The following is a 19,635-nucleotide window of genomic DNA, read 5'->3' as shown; positions in this document are numbered from 1 at the left end:
GTATCTGGTCTCCAGTACGTCTCCTCGGGCCGGTGTACATGGCACCAGCCTTACGCATGGTGTCCCCTGTTCGCCAGCACAGCCCAGTGCGGGCTATTCCACCTCGCCGCACTGGCCTGGCTACGGGGAGCATTAAACCAGGTAAGGTTGGGCAGGCTCGGTGCTTAAGAGCTCCTGTACGCCGTCACGGTCCGGTATTTCCGGCGCTACCTCCTCGCCCCAGCCCAGTACCACCAGTGCCTACACCATGCACCAGGCTTCCAGTGCGTCTCCAGAGCCCTGTTCCTCCTCCACGCACTCTCCCTGTGGTGCGTGTCTCCAGCCCGGTACCACCAGTTCCGGCACCACGCACCAAGCCTCCTGTGCGTCTCCAGAGCCCTGTACGCACTGTTCCTTCTCCCCGCACTCGCCCTGAGGTGTGTGCCCTCAGACCGGTACCACCAGTGCCGGCACCACGCACCAGGCCTACTGTTGTCTGTACTGACATGTGACCTACTTGTTGTCTGTACTGACATGTATCCTACTTGTTGTCTGTACTGACATGTGTCCTACTTGTTGTCTGTACTGACATGTATAACTGATACCTCTCCTCCATGTGCCCTACTTGTTGTCTGTACTGACATGTGACCTACTTGTTGTCTGTACTGAACGCTCCTCTTTCCATAGTGGGGTCATATTAGTTTGTATCCGAGAGACCCCTCTGTCCATAGTGGGGTCATATTAGTTTGTAGCTGAGAGTCTCCTCTGTCCATAGTGGGGTCATATTAGTTTGTAGCTGAGTCTCCTCTTTCCATAGTGGGGTCATATTAGTTTGTATCTGAGTCTCCTCTTTCCATAGTGGGGTCATATTAGTTTGTATCTAAGAGTCTCCTCTTTCCATAGTGGGGTCAAATTAGTTTGTACATGAGTCTCCTCTTTCCATAGTGGGGTCATATTAGTTTGTATCTGAGTCTCCTCTTTCCATAGTGGGGTCATATTAGTTTGTATCTGAGAGTCTCCTCTTTCCATAGTGGGGTCAAATTAGTTTGTACATGAGTCTCCTCTTTCCATAGTGGGGTCATATTAGTTTGTATCTGAGAGTCTCCTCTTTCCATAGTGGGGTCATATTAGTTTGTATCTGAGTCTCCTCTTTCCATAGTGGGGTCATATTAGTTTGTATCTGAGTCTCCTCTTTCCATAGTGGGGTCATATTAGTTTGTATCTGAGTCTCCTCTTTCCATAGTGGGGTCATATTAGTTTGTATCTGAGTCTCCTCTTTCCATAGTGGGGTCATATTAGTTTGTATCTAAGAGTCTCCTCTTTCCATAGTGGGGTCATATTAGTTTGTAGCTGAGAGTCTCCTCTGTCCATAGTGGGGTCATATTAGTTTGTATCTGAGTCTCCTCTTTCCATAGTGGGGTCATATTAGTTTGTAGCTGAGTCTCCCCTTTCCATAGTGGGGTCATATTAGTTTGTATCTGACAGTCTCCTCTTTCCATAGTGGGGTCATATTAGTTTGTAGCTGAGTCTCCTCTTTCCATAGTGGGGTCATATTAGTTTGTAGCTGAGTCTCCTCTTTCCATAGTGGGGTCATATTAGTTTGTAGCTGAGTCTCCTCTTTCCATAGTGGGGTCATATTAGTTTGTATCTGAGAGTCTCCTCTTTCCATAGTGGGGTCATATCAATCAATTTTATTTTATATAGCCCTTCGTACATCAGCTAATATCTCGAAGTGCTGTACAGACACCCAGCCTAAAACCCCAAACAGCTAGTAATGCAGGTGTAGAAGCACGGTGGCTAGGAAAAACTCCCTAGAAAGGCCAAAACCTAGGAAGAAACCTAGAGAGGAACCAGGCTATGAGGGGTGGCCAGTCCTCTTCTGGCTGTGCCGGGTGGAGATTATAACAGAACTATGCCAAGATGTTCAAAAATGTTCATAAGTGACAAGCATGGTCAAATAATAATCATGAATAATTTTCAGTTGGCTTTTCATAGCCGATCATCAAGAGTTGAAAAACAACAGGTCTGGGACAGGTAGCGGTTCCATAACCGCAGGCAGAACAGCTGAAACTGGAATAGCAGCAAGGCCAGGCGGACTGGGGACAGCAAGGAGTCACCACGGGCGGCAGTCCCGACGCATGGTCCTAGGGCCCAGGTCCTCCGAGAGAAAGAAAGAGAGAAGGAGAAAATTAGAGAGAGCCAAGATTTTCAAAATTTCCATAAATGACAAGCATGGTCAAATAATAATCAGGAATAAATCTCAGTTGGCTTTTCATAGCCGATCATTAAGAGTTGAAAACAGCAGGTCTGGGACAGGTAGGGGTTCCGTAACCACAGGCAGAACAGTTGAAACTGGAATAGCAGCAAGGCCAGGCGGACTGGGGACAGCAAGGAGTCACCACGGCCGGTAGTCCCGACGTATGGTCCTAGGGCTCAGGTCCTCCGAGAGAAAGAGAGAGAGAAGGAGAAAATTAGAGAGAGCCAAGATTTTCAAAATGTTCATAAATGACAAGCATGGTCAAATAATAATCAGGAATAAATCTCAGTTGGCTTTTCATAGCCGATCATTAAGAGTTGAAAACAGCAGGTCTGGGACAGGTAGGGGTTCCGTAACCACAGGCAGAACAGTTGAAACTGGAATAGCAGCAAGGCCAGGCGGACTGGGGACAGCAAGGTGTCATCATGCCCGGTAGTCCTGACGTATGGTCCTAGGGCTCAGGTTCTCAGAGAGAAAGAGAGAACGAGAGAATTAGAGAGAGCATACTTAAAATTCACACAGGACACTGGATAAGACAGGAGAAGTACTCCAGGTAACCAACTGACCCTAGCCCCCCGACACAAACTACTGCAGCATAAATACTGGAGGCTGAGACGTCTAACTAACGTTAGACATTAGTTTGTAGCTGAGAGTTTCCTCTTTCCATAGTGGGGTCATATTAGTTTGTAGCTGAGTCTCCTCTTTCCATAGTGGGGTCATATTAGTTTGTAGCTGAGTCTCCTCTTTCCATAGTGGGGTCATATTAGTTTGTAGCTGAGTCTCCTCTGTCCATAGTGGGGTCATATTAGTTTGTAGCTGAGTCTCCTCTTTCCATAGTGGGGTCATATTAGTTTGTAGCTGAGTCTCCTCTGTCCATAGTGGGGTCATATTAGTTTGTAGCTGAGTCTCCTCTTTCCATAGTGGGGTCATATTAGTTTGTATCTGAGAGTCTCCTCTTTCCATAGTGGGGTCATATTAGTTTGTATCTGAGAGTCTCCTCTTTCCATAGTGGGGTCATATTAGTTTTTTAGCTGAGTCTCCTCTTTCCATAGTGGGGTCATATTAGTTTGTAGCTGAGTCTCCTCTTTCCATAGTGGGGTCATATTAGTTTGTAGCTGAGAGTCTCCTCTTTCCATAGTGGGGTCATATTAGTTTGTAGCTGAGAGTCTCCTCTTTCCATAGTGGGGTCATATTAGTTTGTAGCTGAGAGTCGTATCGGACGTTACAGACAGAAGTTGACACATCAGCTTCCAAATTCAGACGAATCCCTTGACACTTGTTGTCGTTGAGAAAAACAGCACAGATGTTTAAGGCTGGAGATGTTGTGGATTGAAAACAGATATCTCTTAAACTGAACGATTTTGTAATTAGATTGATGCCTCATTAATGACTCTCTATGTCAATAGACTCTTAAGGAAAGTATTATCTAATAGTAATAGTAATATCTGTGGTACGGCTCAGTGTTTCCATCATGTGCCCATACTCTATAGGCACTACCCATACTACCCATACTCTATAGGCACTACCCAAAATCTGTCGTTCTGCCCCTGAACAGGCAGTTAACCCACTGTTCCTAGGCCGTCATTGAAAATAAGAATTTGTTCTTAACTGACTTGCCTAGTTAAATAAAGGTAAAAAAATAAAAAAAAAAGGAACCATAGTGATAGTTCTCTCTGTGTGTTTCAGTGTTTACAACATGTACCATAGTGATAGTTCTCTCTGTGTGTTTCAGTGTTAACATCATGTGCCATAGGGATAGTTCTCTCTGTGTGTTTCAGTGTTTACATCATGTACCATAGTGAGAGTTCTCTCTGTGTTTCAGTGTTTACATCATGTACCATAGTGATAGTTCTCTCTGTGTGTTTCAGTGTTTCCATCATGTACCATAGTGATAGTTCTCTCTGTGTGTTTCAGTGTTTACATCATGTACCATAGTGATAGTTCTCTCTGTGTGTTTCAGTGTTTACATCATGTACCATAGTGATAGTTCTCTCTGTGTGTTTCAGTGTTTACATCATGTACCATAGTGATAGTTCTCTCTGTGTGTTTCAGTGCTGTTGAGTACCCTGGTATACTGTAGCCTCAGACAAGGTGGAGGTGAGTACATTTCTGTATATTCATCACCTGTTCTATAATAGTAACATTTCTCTATATTCATCACCTGTTCTATAATAGTAACATTTCTCTATATTCATCACCTGTTCTATAATAGTAACATTTCTCTATATTCATCACCTGTTCTATAATAGTAACATTTCTCTATATTCATCACCTGTTCTATAATAGTAACATTTCTCTATATTCATCACCTGTTCTATAATAGTAACATTTTTCTATATTCATCACCTGTTCTATAATAGTAACATTTCTCTATATTCATCACCTGTTCTATAATAGTAACATGTCTCTATATTCATCACCTGTTCTATAATAGTAACATTTCTCTATATTCATCACCTGTTCTATAATAGTAACATTTCTCTATTTATCTATCTCTATATACACCCCTTTTCGCTCAGACTTTCTAAATAGCAGGCAAGACAAAAAAACAGTCATTTATCTTTTGTAAGTTAACTTCTCTGCACTACGGATCACCTCTACTACCCATACCTCTACTACCCATACCTCTACTACCCATACCTCTACTACCCATACCTCTACTACCCATACGTCTACTACCCATACCTCTAATACACATAACTCTACTACCCATACCACTACTACCCATACCTCTACTACCCATACCACTACTACCCATACCTCTACTACCCATACCTCTACTACCCATACCTCTAGTACCCATACCTCTACTACCCATACAACTACTACCCATACCTCTACTACCCATACCTCTACTACCCATACCTCTACTACCCATACCTCTACTACCCATACCTCTACTACCCATACAACTACTACCCATACAACAACTACCCATACAACTACTACCCATACCTCTACTACCCATACCTCTACTACCCATACCTCTACTACCCATACCTCTACTACCCATACCACTACTACCCATACCTCTACTACCCATACCTCTACTACCCATACAACTACTACCCATACAACAACTACCCATACAACTACTACCCATACCTCTACTACCCATACCTCTACTACCCATACCTCTACTACCCATACCTCTACTACCCATACCACTACTACCCATACCTCTACTACCCATACCTCTACTACCCATACCTCTACTACCCATACCTCTACTACCCATACCTCTACTATCCATACCTCTACTACCCATACCTCTACTACCCATACAACTACTACCCATACCTCTACTACCCATACCTCTACTACCCATACCACTACTACCCATACCTCTACTACCCATACCTCTACTACCCATACCTCTACTACCCATACAACTACTACCCATACCTCTACGACCCATACAACTACTACCCATACCTCTACTACCCATACCTCTACTACCCATACCTCTACTACCGATACCTCTACTACCCATACAACTACTACCCATACCTCTACTACCCATACCACTACTACCCATACCTCTACTACCCATACCTCTACTACCCATACCTCTACTACCCATACCACTACTACCCGTACCTCTACTACCCATACCTCTGCTACCCATACCTCTACTACCATACCACTACTACCCATACCTCTACTACCCATACCTCTACTACCCATACCTCTACTACCAATACCTCTACTACCCATACCTCTACTACCCATACCTCTACTACCCATACCTCCACTACCATACCACTTCTACCCATACCTCTACTACCCATACCACTTCTACCCATACCTCTACTACCTATACCTCTACTACCATACCACTTCTACCCATACCTCTACTACCCATACCACTTCTACCCATACCTCTACTACCCATACCTCTACTACCGATACCTCTACTACCCATACAACAACTACCCATACCTCTACTACCCATACCTCTACTACCCATACCTCTACTACCCATACCTCTACTACCCATACCTCTACTACCCATACCACTACTACCCGTACCTCTACTACCCGTACCTCTACTACCCGTACCTCTACTATCATACCACTACTACCCATACCTCTACTACCCATACCTCTACTACCCATACCTCTACTACCCATACCTCTACTACCCATACCTCTACTACCCATACCACTACTACCCATACCTCTACTACCATACCACTTCTACCCATACCTCTACTACCCATACCACTTCTACCCATACCTCTACTACCCATACCTCTACTACCATACCACTTCTACCCATACCTCTACTATCCATACCACTTCTACCCATACCTCTACTACCCATAACACTACTACCCATACCTCTACTACCCATACCTCTTCTACCCATACCACTACTACCCATACCTCGACTACCCATACATCGACTACCCATACCTCGACTACCATACCACTGCTACCATACCACTGCTACCCATACCTCTACTACCCATATCCCTACTACCATACCTCTACTACCCATACCTCGACTACCATACCACTACTACCCATACCTCTACTACCCATACCACTACTACCATACCACTACTACCCATAACACGACTACCCATACCTCTACTACCATACCTCTACCACCATACCTCTACTACCCATACCTCTAGTACCCATACCTCTAGTACCCATACAACTACTACCCATACCTCTACTACCCATACCACTACTACCCATACCTCTACTACCCATACCTCTACTACCCATACAACTACTAGCCATACAACTACTACCCATACAACTACTACCCATACAACTTCTACCCATACCTCTACTACCCATACCTCTACTACCCATACCTCTACTACCCATACCACTACTACCCATACCTCTACTACCCATACCTCTACTACCCATACCTCTACTACCCATACCTCTACTACCCATACCTCTACTACCCATACCTCTACTATCAATACAACTACTACCCATACCTCTACTACCCATACAACTACTACCCATACCTCTACTACCCATACCTCTACTACCCATACCACTACTACCCATACCTCTACTACCCATACCTCTACTACCCATACCTCTACTACCCATACGTCTACTACCCATGCCTCTACTACACATAACACGACTACCCATACCACTACTACCCATACCTCTACTACCCATACCACTACTACCCATACCTCTACTACCCATACCTCTTCTACCCATACCTCTAGTACCCATACCTCTACTACCCATACCTCTAGTACCCATACCTCTAGTACCCATACCTCTAGTACCCATACCTCTAGTACCCATACCTCTACTACCCATACAACTACTACCCATACCTCGACTACCCATACCTCTACTACCCATACCTCTACTACCCATACAACTACTACCCATACAACTACTACCCATACCTCTACTACCCATACCTCTACTACCCATACCTCTACTACCCATACCTCTACTACCCATACCACTACTACCCATACCTCTACTACCCATACCTCTACTACCCATACCTCTACTACCCATACAACTACTACCCATACCTCTACGACCCATACAACTACTACCCATACCTCTACTACCCATACCTCTACTACCCATACCTCTACTACCGATACCTCTACTACCCATACAACTACTACCCATACCTCTACTACCCATACCCCTACTACCCATACCTCTACTACCATACCTCTACTACCCATACCTCTACTACCCATACCTCTACTACCCATACCTCTACTACCCATACCACTACTACCCGTACCTCTACTACCCATACCTCTACTACCCATACCTCTACTACCATACCACTACTAGAAATACCTCTACTACCCATACCTCTACTACCCATACCACTACTACCCATACCTCTACTACCATACCACTTCTACCCATACCTCTACTACCCATACCACTTCTACCCATACCTCTACTACCCATACCTCTACTACCATACCACTTCTTCCCATACCTCTACTACCCATACCACTACTACCCATACCTCTACTACCCATACCTCTACTACCCATACCTCTACTACCCATACCACTACTACCCGTACCTCGACTACCCATACCTCTACTACCCATATCCCTACTACCATACCTCTACTACCTGTACCTCGACTACCCATACCTCTACTACCCATACCTCGACTACCATACCACTGCTACCATACCACTACTACCCATACCTCTACTACCCATATCCCTACTACCATACCTCTACTACCCATACCTCGACTACCATACCACTACTACCCATACCTCTACTACCCATACCACTACTACCATACCACTACTACCCATAACACTACTACCCATACCTCTACTACCATACCTCTACCACCATACCTCTACTACCCATACCTCTACTACCCATATCCCTACTACCATACCTCTACTACCCATACCTCTACTACCCATACCTCTACTACCATACCACTACTACCCATACCACACCTACCCATACCTCTACTACCATACCTCTACTACCCATACCACTACTACCCATACCACTACTACCCATACCACTACTACCCATACCTCTACTACCCATATCCCTACTACCATACCTCTACTACCCATACCTCTACTACCCATACCTCTACTACCCATACCTCTACTACCATACCTCTACTACCCGTACCTCTACTACCCATATCCCTACTACCATACCTCTACTACCCATACCTCTACTACCCATACCTCTACTACCATACCACTACTACCCATACCACTACTACCCATACAACTACTACCCATATCCCTACTACCCATACCACTACTACCCATTCCTCTACTACCCATACCACTACTACCCATACCACTACTACCCATACCTCGACTACCATACCACTACTACCCATACCTCTACTACCCATACCTCTTCTACCCATACCTTTACTACCATACCACTACTACCCATACCTCGACTACCATACCACTACTACCCATACCCTACTATTTGGATTGATAATTACAACAACAATAATAATCATAATCATAATAACAATTATAGCACTAATAATAATAATAGTAATAGCAATAATACTAATAATAAGTAAGTTTCTGTTTACTATGCAGATGTTATTATTCAGTGTCCCTCAGGCTGTGGCAGGCAAATAAATATTTGGCCGTTGCTCTTTCGAGTTTATTAAAAGTGCATCTCTGTTTCTACCTCCCCTGTCGTGCAGTGACCACATACACGCTCCTCTTTGGGTAGCCATGTCTTTTTATGTCTGCCGGTTTCTAATTTGTCGTCACTCATCCTGTTCTTGGTAAAGATCTGTCTCTGCTTCGTCAGAGTAGAGATAATCGGCCTTTTTTTCTGTTTAGGGCAAGATAGCAATTTAGTTGGCTTTGGGATTTAGTTTAGTTTTGGTTCATGATTTTGTTTATTTGAATTATTTCTTATGAAGCAGTGCTGGTGTCAGCTTGGTTGGTTAGTTTCAACACCAGCTGACTGCTCCTTTCTGGGCTCTTGGATTTTAAGTGCTTTAAATTGGGGACTTTGGATTTGAATTTAGGAGTATCTTTTCTCTATTTTCATTAGAATAAAGTCCAGTTTATTGAGTGGCCCCCAAATCTCACTCAGGATTACGCTGTCAAATATGTTGGTCCAAATTCTAATTGGGATTTTGAATAATTTCATTTTTATTGCATACAATGCTTGTGTCGGTTTTTCTTTGAGTTCATTCACTGCCAAAATAAAGTTTCCCGATGCAGATATGGTCAGACCAAGGTATGAGTAATTTTTTTGTGTGTGTTCAATTATGGTGTTGTTCAGGATGAATTTATATTTGTATTTCTGACATCTAGGTTTTTCCTAGAAAATCATGATTAAAAAAAAAAAAAAATGTACTGCAAATTATGGCATTATTGCTCTATAATGTTCCGGTTCTGTTGAAGACCTTCTTTTTTTGGTGATAGAGGAGCCAAATCATCAGCATATAGCAGGTATTCTACCTCTGTGTTAAATAGTCATGAGGCTGCAGAATGGTCCAACATGTCTGCTAATTCATTGATATAAATGTTGAAAAGATTTGGACTCAAACTGCAGCCTTGTCTCACACCTCGACATTGTGAAAATAATTATGTTCTTTGGTTTTTGATTTTTGTACATTTTATTAAGTTACCTGACCATCAAACCCACTTTGCAGAATTTTGAAGAAACATCTGCGTGCCAAATATACCAAAACGCAGCGTGGTAAGTGTTCATGCTTTATTGAAAACTGAACACTAAATACAAAATAACAAAGTGAATAAATGAAAATTGAAACAGTCCTGTAAGGTGCTACAACACAAAACAGAAAACAACTACCCACAAAACCCAACATGGAAAAGGGCAACCTAAATAGGCTCCCCAATCAGAGACAACGAGAAACAGCTGTCTCTGATTGGGAACCAACTCAGGCCCCCATAAACCTACATACCCCTAGACCATACAAAATCCCCATAGATAAACAAAAACCCTAGACAATACAAAAACTACACAAACCACCCTTGTCACACCCTGACCTAACCAAAAAATAAAGAAAACAAAATATAACTAAAGTCAGGGCATGACAGTCACAGGGTCAGGAAGAACTGGGAGGGGCTGTCACAGGCAGTGGTGTCAAGACTGGCCAGGTGGAGGTGTCTCCTGTCCCAAGTGTCATATAGAGGGAGGGTGCTGATTATCAACAACCTGGTGGCATCTTCCCTGTGGCATAAACTGGCTGTCCTCAACCCCCCCCCTACGCCCGACAGACCTGCAACGCAAGCTGGTGGACTTTTTCTGGTCGGGCCATCACTGGCTAAGGGCGGCAGTGTTGTACATGACCGTCCACGAAGGAGGACAGGGCCTGGTGGAACTGGAGAGCAGGATGGCTGCTTTCCGACTAAAGGCGGTGCAGAGACTGCTGTACCATACTGATGTTGGCTGGAGGGAACCAGCATGCGCGCTGCTGAGGAGAGCTGGCGGATTAGGGTTGGACCGGCAGCTGTTCCTCATGAAGCTGGAGAGGCTGAGTACAGCAGGTCTCTCAGAGTTTTACTCTGCGGTGCTGAAGGACTGGCAGCTGCAAAGGTCCATACAAGAAGGTGGTGTGGCGCCTGGGCTGTGGGTGTGGGAGGAGCCTATCTTCCACAACCCAGACATCCCTTTGAGATCGGTTCAGTCGGCCACCCTGCAGAGGCAAATGATGCAGTGGGTTTACTAAGGCTGGGTGACCTGCAACTGCTGAGTGAGGAGGGGTGGAAAACTCCTGAAGTCCTGGCACAACAAACAGGAATAATGTCTCTTATGCTGCTGGAGAGATTCCTGGAGGAGGTCCAGGAGGCACTGTCTGAGCAGGTAAGGGGGGTGTTTGAGCGGCCAAAGGGGAAGGGGCCACCAATGTTTCCGTCACTACAGGTGATGGCAGAGACTGGGGACTGGCAAGGGGGTCTGGAGGACTTGTTAGATTTCAACACTCCGAGCCGGGGGGAGTTTGAGGGGGTGGGAGGTAAAGCCCTCTACAACCTCTGCATTAAGGTAAGGAACATTAGGAGCCTAACATCAGTGGCAGGTGGTATGTGGGGCAGAGAGTATGGTGGGTTTTAGATGGAGGGGGCTCTACAAACCCCCAGTACCAAAGAGGTCAGGGGACCTCCAGTGGAGAGTTCTACATGGAGCCCTGGCCACCAACAGCTGGTTGGCACGGGTTGAGGCTGTGGTTTTCTGAACATAACGCGCAACCCAAATGGCGGTTTTATGTTATAAAAGTAATATTTATCAACAAAAATTTATCGAACAAAAATAACATTTGTTGTGTAACTAGGAGTCTCGTGAGTGCAAACATCCGAAGATTATTAAAGGTAAGCGATTCATTTTATTGCTTTTCTGACTTTCGTGACCAAGCTAACCAAGCTATTATAAGGCTAATTGTTCTAGCATTGACTGATACACTCACAAAAGCTTAGATTGCTTTCGTTGCAAAGCATATTTTCAAAATCTGACACGATAGGTGGATTAACAACAAGCTAAGCTGTGTTTTGGTATATTTTACTTGTGATTGCATGATTATAAAAATTTTAGTAAAATTTTGCGCCGTGCAATTTAGCGGTTGTTTAGGAAAATGATCCCGTAAAAGGGATCCGTAGCGCAGAGAAGTTAACATGTGTAAATATTTGTATGAACATATCCAGATTCAACAACTGTGACATAAACTGAACAAGTTCCACAGACATGTAAATAACAGAAATTGAATAATGTGTCCCTGAACAAGGGGGGGTAAAAATGAAAAGTAACAGTCAGTATCTGGTGTGGCCACCAGCTGCATTAAGTACTGCAGTGCATCTCCTCCTCATGGACTGCACCAGATTTGCCAGTTATTGCTGTGAGATTTTACCCCACTCTTCCACCAAGGCACCTGCAAGTTCCCGGACATTTCTGGGGGGAATGGCCCTAGCCCTCAACCTCCGATCCAACAGGTCCCAGACGTGCTCAATGGGATTGAGATCTGGGTTCTTCGCTGGCCAAGGCAGAACACTGACATTCCTGTCTTGCAGGAAATCACGCACAGAACGAGCAGTATGACTGGTGGCATTGTCATGCAAGGAGGGTCATGTCAGGATGAGCCTGCAATAAGGGTACCACATGAGGGAGGAGGATGTCTTCCCTGTATCTCACAGCATTTAGATTGCCTGCAATGACAACAAGCTCAGTCCAATGATGCTGTGACACACCGCCCCAGACCATGACGGACCCTCCACCTCCAAATCGATCCCGCTCAGGCCTTGGTGTAACGCTCATTCCTTCGACAATAAACGCAAATCCGATCCCCTGGTGAGACATAACTGCGTCTCGTCATTGAAGAGCACTTTTTGCCAGTCCTGTCTGGTCCAGCGACGGTGAGTTTGTGCCCATAGGCGACGTTGTTGCCAGTGATGTCTGGTGAGGACCTGCCTTACAACAGGCCTACAAGCCCTCAGTCCAGCCTCTCTCAGCCTATTGCGGACAGTCTGAGCACTGATGGAGGGATTGTGCGCTCCTGGTGTAACTCAGGCAGTTGTTGTTGTCATCCTGTACCTGTCCCGCAGGTGTGATGTTCGGATGTACCGATCCTGTGCAGGTGTTGTTACACGTGGTCTGCCACTGCGAGGCCGATCAGCTGTCCGTCCTGTCTCCCTGTAGCGCTGTCTTAGGCGTCTCACAGTACGGATATTGCAATTTATTGCCCTGGCCACATCTGCAGTCCTCATGCCTCCTTGCAGCATGCCTAAGGCACGTTCACACAGATGAGCAGGGACCCTGGGCATCTTTCTTTTGGTGTTTTTCAGAGTCCGTAGAAAGGCCTCTTTAGTGTCCTAAGTTTTCATAACTGTGACCTTAATTGCCTACCGTCTGTAAGCTGTTAGTGTCTTAACGACCGTTCCAGGGTCCTGAAAAAGGGATGTTTATTTTTTTGCTGAGTTGTTCTCTTTTCTCTAAAATTAAAAAAAAAAATTAAAAGTGGTGCGTGCGTATGTATTCACCCCCTTTGCTATGAAGCCCCTGATTAAGATCTGGTGCAACCAATTACCTTCAGAAGTCAGATAATTAGTTAAATAAAGTCCACCTGTGCGCAATCTAAGTGTCACATGATCTGTCACATGATCTCAGTATATATACACCTGTTCTGAAAGGCCCCAGAGTCTGCAACACCACTAAGCAAGGGACACCATCAAGCAAGCGGCACCATGAACCAAGGAGCTCTCCAAACAGGTCAGGGACAAAGTTGTGGAGAAGTACAGATCAGGGTTGGGTTATAAAAAATTATCAGAAACTTTGAACATCCCACAGAGCACCATTAAATCCATTATTAAAAAATGGAAAGAATATGGCACCACAACAAACCTGCCAAGAGAGGGCCGTCCGCCAAAACTCATGGACCAGGCAAGGAGGGCATTAATAAGAGAGGCAACAAAGAGACTAAAGTTAACCCTGAAGGAGCTGCACAGGGGAGATTGGCGTATCTGTCCATAGGACCATTTTAAGCCATACACTCCACAGAGCTGGGCTTTATGGAAGAGTAGCCAGAAAAAAAGCCATTGCTTAAAGAAAAAATAGGCAAAAACATTTGTTGTTCGCCAAAAGGCATGTGGGAGACTCCTCAAACATATGGAAGAAGGTGCTCTGGTCAGATGAGATTAAAATTGCTTTTTGGCTTTTTGGCCGTCAAGGAAAACGCTATGTCTGGCGCAAACCCAACACCTCTCATCACCCCGAGAACAACATCCCCACAGTGAAGCATGGTGGTGGCAGCATCATGCTGTGGGGATGTTTTTCATCGGCAGGGACTGGGAAACTGGTCAGAATTGAAGGAATGATGGATGGTGCTAAATACAGGGACATTTTTGAGGGAAACCTGTTTCAGTCTCCAGAGATTTGAGACTGGGATGGAGGTTCACCTTCCAGCAGGACAATGACCCTAAGCATACTGCTAAAGCAACACTCGAGTGGTTTAAGGGGAAACATTTAAATGTCTTGGAATGGCCTAGTCAAAGCCCAGACCTCAATCCAATTGAGAATCTGTGGTATGACTTAAAGATTGCTGTACACCAGCAATCTTGAAGGAGCTGGAGCAGTTTTGCCTTGAAGAATGGGCAAATATCCCAGTAGCTAGATGTGGAAAGCTTATAGAAACATACCCTAAGAGACTTGCAGCTGTAATTGCTGCAAAAGGTGGCTCTACAAAGTATTGACTTTGGGGGGGTGAATAGTCATGTACACTCAAGTTTTCAGTTTTTTTGTTTTATTTCTTGTTTGTTTCACAATAAATATATTTGAATTCTTCAAAGTTTAAATCAAATGATAAAGACCCCCAAACAAATCAATTTTAATTCCAGGTTGTAAGGCATAGTATATATATATCTCGCTCTTTCTATCTATCTCTGTCTATCTGTCTTAAAATAACTTTGGGGGCACTAATTGTTTTATATTTTGACATTTTTGTCAGGAAATTCAGCTCCACCTCAGGTCCACCTCTGCTGTGGTGCAGTGGTTGCACAGCCTTTCCTCTACAGGGAGCCAGGTTTTCCTGTGTCTATCCTTCTCAATGACATGGCTGTGCTCACTGAGCCTGTACTTTGTCAAGGTTTTTCTAAGGTTTTGATCAGTAACTGTGGTCAAATAGTTTGCCACGGTGTACTGTCGATTTTGGGCCAGATAACACTGCATTTTGCTTTGTGCTTGTGTTTCCCAATAAGTAATGTAGTTTTGATCTGATTGATTGGATGTTCTGGTCCTGAGGCTTCAGTGTGTTAGTAGAACAGGTTTGTGAACTCAGCCCCAGGACCAGCTGGATGAGGGGACTATTTTCTTTGCTCAGCTCTTGGTATTGCAGGGCTTGGTAATGATATGAGAGGGGGTCACTGGATTTTAGATGTTTCCAAAACTTAATTGCTCTTATTTGAGTTTTTATTATTAGTGGATATTGGTCTAATTCTGCCCTGCATGCATTGTTTGTAGTTTTCCTCTGGACATGTAGGAGAATCTTACAGAACTCTGCATGCAGGGTTTCAATGGGGTGTTTGTCCCATTTGATGAAATCTTGTTTTGCAAGTGGACCCCACACCTCGCTGCCATGAAGTGCAATTGGTTCAATTACACATTCAATTAGTTTTAGCCAAATTCTAATAGGTATTTCAATTTGAATAGTTATTTTAATGGTGTAGAATGCCCTACGTGCTTTCTCTCAGTTCATTCACTGCATCATTAAGGTGTCCAGGTGAGTTTATTTTTAAGCCTAATTCTAGAGTGTGTGGTACTCTATATTTTTAAACCTCAGTAATTGTAGTGTGTTCAGTACTCTATATATTTAAACCTCAGTAATTGTAGTGTGTTCAGTACTCTATATATTTAAACCTCAGTAATTGTAGTGTGTGCAGTACTCTAAATATGTTGTACCAATTGAGAACTTTGGTCTAATTCCATGAGATCTGGATCTTCTCTGGAAAATCATTATTTCAGTATATTTGGGGTTTACTGCCAGGGCCCAGTTCTGACAGTACTGCTATAGCAGGTCCAGGCTCTACTGTAGGCCATGTGCTGTGGGTGACAGCAGGCATAGGTCATCTGCGAAGAGTAGGCATTTAACCTCTAAATTGTGGAGACTAACACCAGGGGCTGAGGATTTTTCTTGAATAGTGGCCAATTCGTTGATGTAAATATTGAAGAGTGCAAGGCTCAGATTGCAAATTTTGATGCTGTACGTATCGTATTTTGATGCTGCACGTATTGCCAGTATACATTGATTAAATTATGTAATATGTTTACCCCCTACACCACTTTCAATAACGTTGTATGCCAAATAGAATCAAATGCTTTTTGGAAGTCGATAAAGCAAGCATACATTTTGGTATTATTTTGGTGGACATATTTATCAGGGTGTGTAGGGAGAAAATATATTAGGTTGTGCGATGTTTTGGTATAAATCCGATCTGGCTTTTATTTAAGACATTGTGCTTATTAAGGAAGTTTAGAAGTTTAGAACTCTTACATTTATAATGAAAACCTTCCCCAGGTTACTGTTCACACAAATGCCTCTGTAATTGTTAAAGTCAAATCTGTCTCAGTTCTTAAAGATTGTGGTCCTTGATTCCAGATGTCAGGGAAATAACCTACACTCAGGATCAAGTTAAACAGTTTTAATGTAGCCAATTGACATTTTGCACTAGTGAATTTGAGCATCTAATTTAGGATGCCATCAGGTATGTAAGCTTTTTTTTTAATTTTGAGGGCCTGAAGTTTCTGGTCAGTAATTGGGGAGTCCAATGGATTTTGATTGGATTTGAACAAGCTATAAAGGACATTCAACTTCTCATGAATTTGGTATTGTTCTGTGTTTGCATCAATTTGAACGGTGTTGTAGAGTGTTTTAAAATGGGTTGTCCATATGTCACCATTTTGTATCGCTAGTTTCTCTTGTTTAGATTTTTTTTAGGTTTGTCCAATTTTGCCAGAAGTGGTTTGTGTTTATGGACACCTCAATTAGTGTTAGCTGCTTGCTATTGTACTGTGCTTTTTTGGTTCTGAGTGTATGTTTATAGAGATTTAAATTCTCACAATAACGAAGTCGTAATTCACTATTATTTGGGTCTCTGTGCTTTTGGTTTGATAGTGTTCTAAGTTTTTTCCTTATAATTTTACAATCTGCATCAAACCAGTTGTCATCTGTCATCTTTTTTGTTTAGTTTTTTTTGTCAATTTCAGTTGTGCTCTTTTGCTATTTGCAAATTATTGTTGATGTTTTTTATTCCTAGATTGATGCCTTCTTTACTGTGAGTGGATGTGTTATCCAGAAAGTTATCTAAGAGTGTTTGGATATTTTGTAAACACATTGTAAACGTTAACAGTAAACATTACACTTACAAAAGTTCCAAAATAATGAAGATATTTCAAAGGTCATATTATGTCTATATACAGTGTTGTAACGATGTGCAAATAGTTAAAGTACAAAAGGGAAAATACATAAACATAAATATGGGTTGTATTTACAATGGTGTTTGTTCTTCACTGGTTTCCCTTTTCTTGTGGCAACAGGTCACACATCTTGCTGCTGTGATGTCACACTGTGGTACTTCACCCAGTAGATATGGGAGTTTATCAAAATTGGATTTGTTTTGGAATCCTTTGTGGATCTGTGTAATCTGAGGGAAATGTGTGTCTCTAATATGGTCAGACATTTGGCAGGAGGTTAGGACGTGCAGATCAGTTTCCATCTCATTTTGTGGGCAGTGTGCACATAGCCTGTCTTCTCTTGAGAGACAGATTTGCCTTCGGCGGCCTTTCTCAAGAGCAAGGCTATGCTCACTGAGTCTGTACATGGTCAAATATTGATTTACTTTTGGGTCAGTCACAGTGGTCAGGTATTCTGCCACTGTGTACTCTCTGTTCAGGGCCAAATCGCATTCTAGTTTGCTCTGTTTTTATGTTAATTCCAATGTGTCAAGTAATTATCTTTTTGTTTTCTCATGATTTGGTTGAGTCTAATTGTGCTGTTGTCCTGGGGCTCTGTGGGGTTGTCACGTTCCTGACCTGTTTTCTGTTATTTTGTATGTGTTAATCGGTCAGGGCGTGAGTTTGGGTGGGCAGTCTATGTTATGTGTTTCTATGTTGGTTAATGGGTGACCTGATATGGTTCTCAATTAGAGGCAGGTGGTTTTCATTTCCTCTGATTGAGAGCCATATTAAGGTAGGTGTTTTCACATTGTTTGTTGTGGGTGGTTGTCTCCTGTGTCTGTGTATGTTGCGCCACACGGGACTGTTTCGGTTTGTTCATTTGTTCGTTCGTTCGTTCGTTTTGTGTAGTCTGTTTTTCCTGTTCGTGCGTTCTTCGTTACATGTAAGTTCTTACGTTCAGGTCAGTCTACATTTGTTTTGTTATTTTGTTTAGTATTAAGTATAGTTCGTTTTTTGTCTTGTTTAAATAAATCATGTCAAGTTACAACGCTGCGTTTTGGTCGAATCCCTGCTCCTCCTCTTCGGATGAAGAGGAGGAGGAATTCCGTTACAGAACCACCCACCATACCAGGACCAAGCAGTGTGAGTTCGAGCAGTGGCCTACTAAACAGGAATGGACATGGGAGGACGTGTTGAACGGCAAGGGTTGCTACACATGGGAGGAGATCCTGGCTGGAAAGGATCGCCTCCCATGGGAACAGCTGGAGGCAGTGAGGAGAGCAGAGGCAACCGGAGAAAGGAACCGGAGATATGAAGGTACGCGGCTAGCACGGAAGCCCGTGAAGAAACCCCAAAAATGTATTGGGGGGAGGCTAAGAGGTAGTGGGCCGAGGGCAGGTAGGAGACCTGCGCCCACTTCCCAGGCTAACCGTGGAGAGCGGGAGTACGGGCAGACACCGTGTTACGCAGTAGAGTGCACGGTGTCTCCTGTACGTGTTCATAGCCCGGTGCGGGTTATTCCACCTCCCCGCACTGGTAGGGCTAGATTGGGCATTGAGCCAGGTGTCATGAAGCCGGCTCAACGCGTCTGGTCTCCAGTGCGTCTCCTCGGGCGGGCATACATGGCACCAGCCTTACGCATGGTGTCCCCGGTTCGCCTACATAGCCTGGTGCGGGTTATTCCACCTCCCCGCACTGGTCGGGCGATGGGGAGCATTCAACCAGGTAAGGTTGGGCAGGCTCGGTGCTCAAGGGAGCCAGTAAGCCTGCACGGTCCGGTATTTCCGGCGCCACCTCCCCGCCCCAGCCCAGTACCACCAGTGCCTACACCACGCACCAGGCTTCCAGTGCGTTTCCAGAGCCCTGTTCCTCCTCCACGCACTCTCCCTGTGGTGCGTGTCTCCAGCCCAGTGCCTCCAGTTCCGGCACCACGCACCAAGCCTCCTGTGCGTCTCCTCGGCCCTGTACGCACTGTTCGTTCTCCCCGCACTCGCCCT

The 19,635-nt window shown here is 44.1% G+C and overlaps 2 protein-coding genes across 3 annotated transcripts in view; both read left to right on the top strand.

Annotated features, from left to right (window-relative positions):
• Positions 1 to 19,635, top strand: part of LOC139561635 (butyrophilin subfamily 3 member A2-like) — a 1,433,431-nt gene that overhangs the window by 1,334,933 nt on the left and 78,863 nt on the right. The gene's annotated exons all lie outside the window — the stretch shown is intronic.
• The window catches only part of LOC139560997 (Fc receptor-like protein 5), a 44,648-nt gene that overhangs the window by 320 nt on the left and 24,693 nt on the right, over positions 1 to 19,635 (top strand). The window contains exon 2 of the mRNA XM_071377790.1: positions 4,289 to 4,333. Coding sequence (XP_071233891.1) covers positions 4,289 to 4,333 — 45 coding nt within the window. The remainder of the gene's footprint in view (positions 1 to 4,288; positions 4,334 to 19,635) is intronic.

This window comes from Salvelinus alpinus, chromosome 31 (genome assembly GCF_045679555.1).
Source record: "Salvelinus alpinus chromosome 31, SLU_Salpinus.1, whole genome shotgun sequence".
NCBI lineage: Eukaryota > Metazoa > Chordata > Actinopteri > Salmoniformes > Salmonidae > Salvelinus > Salvelinus alpinus.
The sequence above is the reverse complement of the archived record's forward strand: the minus strand, read 5'-3'. Positions and strand labels throughout refer to the sequence as shown.